General features: G+C 50.8%; 1 protein-coding gene across 3 annotated transcripts in view; it reads left to right on the top strand.

The window, feature by feature from the left end:
* The first annotated feature begins 2,013 nt into the window (after positions 1–2,013).
* Positions 2,014–6,000, top strand: part of LAMA1 (laminin subunit alpha 1) — a 159,979-nt gene continuing 155,992 nt past the window's right edge. For 2 of the 3 annotated variants that reach the window (XR_013831327.1, XM_079942780.1), the window contains exon 1: positions 2,014–2,344. Coding sequence is in view for 2 of the 3 variants with exons in the window: in XM_079942780.1 (XP_079798906.1) it covers positions 2,272–2,344 (73 nt within the window). In the remaining variant the exon portion in view is untranslated. The remainder of the gene's footprint in view (positions 2,345–6,000) is intronic. The other variant, XM_079942781.1, reaches the window with a different exon arrangement.

Genomic DNA, 6,000 nt, shown 5'->3' with positions numbered 1-6,000 from the left:
AAACATGAACATTCTTATATCGTTTTCACCTTGAACAGGCCACCTCTGACCTTCCATGGTGCTGTAGCTAATTTAGATATTTCCAAGCCTGCTAAAGAATGGGAACATTTGCACTGCAGGGTTTCATAAGACACGTAGAATTGTGACATTTTTACTGTTCCATCTTATCCAAGATTTATCTTATCCAAGTCATTAAAGTCATTATCTTATCCAAGTCATTAAAGTGGCTTCTGAAATTCTTCTTTCACTGAAATCTTTCTGCTTAATTTTGAGCAGTGACAGAACAGGCCAACTTGGCAACTTTTGATGCTTCTTATTCACTCCTCAGATGTGCTGACCCTTCGTTTCCCTAAATCAGGAGCCTGAGTTCCCTGTCTGCAGTTCAAAGACAAGGTCTGATTGAAGTCTGGAGGGACTTTCTAGGAACCCAGGATATGGGGGGGACAGGTGACCCCTCGTGATTCCCCTGTTGCCTTTCAGCTCATCCTCCACGGTCTCAGTGCAGCTAGGGAGAGAACGCAGGACCAGAAATCGGATCTGGGGACTAGCTCTGGACGGGACATTCACTGACATTGGGACCTAAACCCCCTGAACTCACTTCCTCATCTCTCATACAAGGGTAATTGCATCTTTTAGAATTGGGAAGATCCCATGAGCTAATCTACATGAATGCTCTTAAGACACTCAAAAAGATATATCTGTATGTGTATAATGTAAATACAAAGTTATTTCAGTGCAGAAACACTTGTAATTCTTTTAATATTAAATGCTCAATCCTTGATTACTTATTAAATGATGACTGAATGTCATCATTGATTTGTTAAATACTTAATACTTTAATACTTAAATATTTTAATAGTTAAGAACGTCTGCATTTTAAATTCAGTACTGTGATGAGTACCTTCTTACCCAGCCATATTGCATCCTTTTTAAAGGGCCAAATTCTACCTTTTTGTTCTGTACTTCTATGATTAAAAGTAATAATTGCTAATATTATAATGATATTTTATTAAGTGCGGAAGGATATGTCTTGAGAAAAACTGTAATTGGTGAGGTTGTCAAATTGATTGACACAACTGAAATAAAATTATCTCCCTATGAGGCAAAAAAGAAAAAAAAAGACAAAAATGAGAGCGTGGGCCGTAATAAGTGACTTAACGTTATCTTGCATGTTTATATTGTGAGAAAGTGAGATCTGCAAAGTGTTATGAATACTTTCAATAGGAAAAAAATCAGAGGAAATTAAAAATTCTTTAACGGGGACCAGATGTAGTTTTAAAAAAAGAACAAAGCTGTTGAAATCTCCTGTTAAGACTGAACTCCGCTCCCCTCCATAAGCCCTCTTTCTTGAACAGTAAGGGTATGCTAATGATAATAATTAAATCCAAGCAATCCTTCTTGCTTTTCTTAGGCAAAGTGGGAAACAAATTACAACTCATTTTCAGAAAAATCTTCACAAAATCCTTTGCCAACAGCAGAGCGGGGAGGCTGGCAGCTAAAAGCCCCAGAGAGTCCCTTCCTGGGAGGGGAGGCTCTCGGCCAGGCCCGAGCCACCACCCCCTGGGGGACAGGGGCGCCGGTCAGTAGGCCCGGGGTCCCATCCTCGGGGCGAGGCCGGGGCCCCTCGGGCGCGGACTAGAAGAGCGGCGGTCCCGGCCGCGGCGGCCGCGGCGGCGGCAGGGGCAGCGGCGGCGTCGGCGGGGGCTCGGCTGCAGGGCCGCGCTGGGGCGGGAAAGGTCAACGGGGCAAATACTTTCTCGGATCCATCCGCCTCGGCCAACTTCGGCAGATCTCCCCCGTACCCCCTCCATCCCACCTTCTCCGCCCGCCCCCCAACTCCGAGCCCGCGGCTGCAGCGGGTCGACCCCCACGCCACCTCCGAGTTGTGGGATGGCTCTGGCGGTCCCCGCGGGCCGAGCGCGGGGGCCTCGGGGGTGAGGGGCCTTGGGGGAAGGGAGTCTCTGTGGGGAGGGGTCTCTGGAGAGGGGGAGGAGAGCTCTCGGGGCGGGGGGAGGTCTCCGGGGGGAGGAGCCTCCATGGGGAGGGCTCTCGGAGTGGGTGGGAGGTCTCCTTGGGGAGGGGTCTCCGAGCTGGGGGTGGAGGTCTCCAGGGGGAGGGGTCTCCGATGAAGGCCGCGGGGCGGGGCCGGGCGCCGCGGAGGTCGGCGGGGGTGTGTCCGAGGGGCCCGCAGGAGCGCAGACTCGCGCTCCGCCGAGTCCCGGCGCGCGGTCGCCGCTTTTTCCTCGGAGCCACCCGAACGGCAGAGACGAGATGCGTGGCGGCGGCGCGGGGCTGGCGCTCCTGGCCTCGCTGCTCTGGGTCGCCGTGCAGGGCCAGCAGAGAGGTGAGCCCGGGTCGCGTCCCGGTCCCCTGGTGGGCGGGAGGCTTCGGGACAAAGCCCCACGCCTGGCCGCGCCTGGGGTCGGTGCGCGCATCCGCGTTCACCCCTGAGCGGGGACCAGACACGTGGGTCTCCCGCGCGGCCCCTGGAAAGGTCGCCCGGCCGGGGTGGGGAGAGGGCTGGGGGAGCACCCCTGACGGACGCAGCCCCCTCATCCGCGCCTCGGGCTTCCCCTCCTCGGGCTCTGGGTCCCCGGGTCTGGCTTGGCGACCCGGGAGCCCCTATGGAGAGCCGCGCTGGCCCGGCTCTCGGTCTGGGCTGCGGCGGGTGGGCGGAGAATGAATGGGAAAGGCGCCCACAGAGTCCCCGCCACTGACCGGCGGCGGAAAGCTGGTGGTCCGCGGCCGGGAAAGGGGGCGGTCCCATGGCCACTCGGGGCGGGCCGGCGCGCGGGTAGTGCGCGGGGAGGAGAGGACGTGGGAACCGGCCGCGGGCGGCGTACAGGGCCCGGACGCGCCTCCCGGGCGCGCTGGGTGCAGGCCCCGAAGTGACCGAACCGGCCGTTCCCTCGCAGCATAGACGGTGGTCACTTCGGGGTGAGGGAGCGGGAACTTGGACGCTGGCTGGCTGCGCGGACACGCTGACTCGCGGGGCAACGTTGGCGAAGAACAGAAACCCGAAGCGAACTTTCAAAGCTTCTGTCAGTGCCCCAGAGAAAGGGAAACCCCCTCCGGTTTCTGTGGACAACACCGTGCCCGCTTTCCCCAGAGGCTAAGGCTTCTCGGCGCCGGCTGTTGGCTAGGCGGTCACAAATATTTGTTGAAAACGTCTTAATGTATGCAATACGTGACCGCGGGCATGCTCCTACAAATACACGTGCCATTAAAAACGGAGGAAAGTACGGGCCAAAAGTAGGTAGGCGGTGTATATATGCCAATACACTACTATGTATAAAACAGATAACTAATGAGAACCGACTGTATAGCACAGGGAACTCTACTCAAGGCTCCGTGGTGACCTAAAAGGGAAGGAAATCCAAAAAAGAAGGGATATATGTATACGTATAGCTGATTTACTTTGCTGTACAGTAGAAACTAACACAACATTGTAAAGCAACTAAACTCCAATTAAAAAAAAAAAAAAGTAGGCAGGCAGAACGCGAAATACCCCGTGGGAAAGATGGGTGTTTGGCATCGTGCTGAGCTGTGAACTCTGCAGCCCGTCCCATTCATTGGCGCATTCGTGGTGGAAGCGCTGGACCGGAGCGAGCGACACGCTTTGAATGGCTGGGCGTCCGTTCTGCGCGAGGCGGGGGCTGGGATGCAGGGAATTTACATAGTTATCCCGGGAAGAAAGGGGCCGGCCTTGCGGGAGAGCGGGCTTGGACTCTTCGAGCTGAGCGCCTTTCTCTCGTTTTGCTGACAGTGAAAAGCCTGGTTTCCCACAGGGTGGAGGGAGAGCAGCTGGACTCAGCTTCCTTGTTCTAAGAAATTGAAAGTCCTGGACTGGGGAGATGCCCTGAGTGTTTTCCGCCCCCCTCTGGGCTCAGCACTTGGCCTGGGCGGCTGTGAATGGTGTTTGGAGAAAGTGGGACCGCGTGGGGCTTTCCTGCTTTAAGATGCTGCGGAAAACCACCCACTGCGTGGGAGCCTTTGAATCCTTCACACTACCTTCCAGATTTTCAGTCCTTACCCCACAACCATCACCCTTCCTAACAGGCACCTTTAAGGGAGTTTTGACTTTTTAAAATATAAGTTGGGACCCCATGTATATAGCATGAATGACTAGTGAAATGGTGTAATCTGGTCATAATATAATAATAAAATAATTCTGACTAGCATCATCAGTGAGTTAGTTATCTGGTGCTTATATTTTTTAAAGCAATCATAGCGTTCAGATTATTAGGAATTCTCTATCATTTCACAGCCTCTCTGGATTACTTTATGTCTCATGGTATGTGACCCAATAGCTCAGTTCCTTTGAGATGTAACCTGTGCAAAGTGAGCTATTCCTAAGTATAAAATACTAGGTGGTATATTTCTAACAATAATGTTGTGTTACGTCCACAGCTGGCAATTACATGGATTATAGTTGCTTCACAGGTCAGCTCAGCAACTCTTGTTTTGAACTGTTTTTTTTTTTTTTTCTTAGTAAAAATAGACAATTCCAAGGATAGGGGAAAAAATCTGTTCTATGACTAGAGGAAATTTACTTCATTCTCATAAATGATATAGCATTCAAATTTAGCGTGTATGTGCTCTCCAGTGAAGTGTGTACCTGAATGGCTTTCAGAGGTGCATTTTTCTTTCCTGTAGCTGTAGTCCCCAAGTAAGGGCCAAGAAAAAATACTTATTTTAGCAGTTGGAAACAAGGATTGTGTAATAAAAACATCACTGCCCACTTCCTACGTATCCCAGACTTTGGCCCATTCCTTTTTTCTCTTCCACTTTTCCAGACATTAATATAAAGCCTACATCTGTAGTTAATATAGCACGATCGAGAATTCAAATGCAACAAGGATGTGAAATAAACACATGCTGTTCCCTAGTGTCTCGTGCCACTCTTAGAATCGCGAGTATTGTAAAATGTTTATATGACCACTTATTTCAAGGTAATCTTCCTTGAGACACCCTACAATTTTAGAATAATTCATAAGTTTCTACAGATATTCATTATCATCTACAGTAGGTTTTTTTGTTTTGTTTTGTTTTTTTGCGGTACGTGGGCCTCTCACTGTTGTGGCCTCTCCCGTTGCAGAGCACAGGCTCCGGACGCACAGGCTCAGCAGCCATGGCTCACGGGCCCAGCCGCTCCACGGCATGTGGGATCCTCCCGGACCGGGGCATGAACCCGTGTCCCCTGCATCGGCAGGCAGACTCTCAACCAGTGTGCCACCAGGGAAGCCCTACAGTAGGTTTTTATGGAGAAAGGGCAAGATTTGCCTTTAAGCTTTAGGTGTTTTACTTTTTGGCTTTACAAGCTGTGGGAAATTGGGCAAGTTACTTAACCTCTCTGTGCTTTGGTTTCACCATCTGTAAGTGGGAGTAGTAATGGTGCCTCCTTGGAGAGGCTGTTCATGATGAAATGAAAGAATGCAAGATAAGTTCTTAGAACAGTGCCTAACCCAGGATCAGCCCTCAATAAGCATTATCTAAGCATCATTATTACTGTTTTGCACAGAACTGTTGGGAGGCCCTCTTGCCAGCTGTATTCTCTGGACTTTGGAGTCTGGGTTTGGAATCAAGTAGTCTTGGGCTCAAATGCCAGACCTGTCACTTTGACGAGCCGTGATGTTGGTTAAGTTTCTCAGCATCTCTGGATCTGTGAAATGCAGAGAACTGATGTGATTCAGTAACACAGGGAGAAAATTGGCCCAGCGTTGGGCATGTCAGCATCATAGGCACGCAGTCCATGGTGATGGTCTTAACTGTCCCGCCTGTGGTGCGTCCTCACCATCCTGGACCCACATTCATTTGGGCATTAAGACTTGTTGATTTTACCTCTTGAAAATCTGTGCAATCCATCTCCCATTTTTGTCCCCACTGCTGACTAGGCTCAGGAACTGTTTGTCTTTCCCGTGAAATACTGTGACGATTCTCTCATTGGGCCTCCCTCTTCCTCTCCTCTCCATCTTCGGCACCACCATCACCGTGATTTTT

Source organism: Stenella coeruleoalba (assembly GCF_951394435.1).
Source record: "Stenella coeruleoalba genome assembly, chromosome: 14".
NCBI lineage: Eukaryota > Metazoa > Chordata > Mammalia > Artiodactyla > Delphinidae > Stenella > Stenella coeruleoalba.
This window is presented reverse-complemented; position numbering and strand designations above follow the sequence as displayed.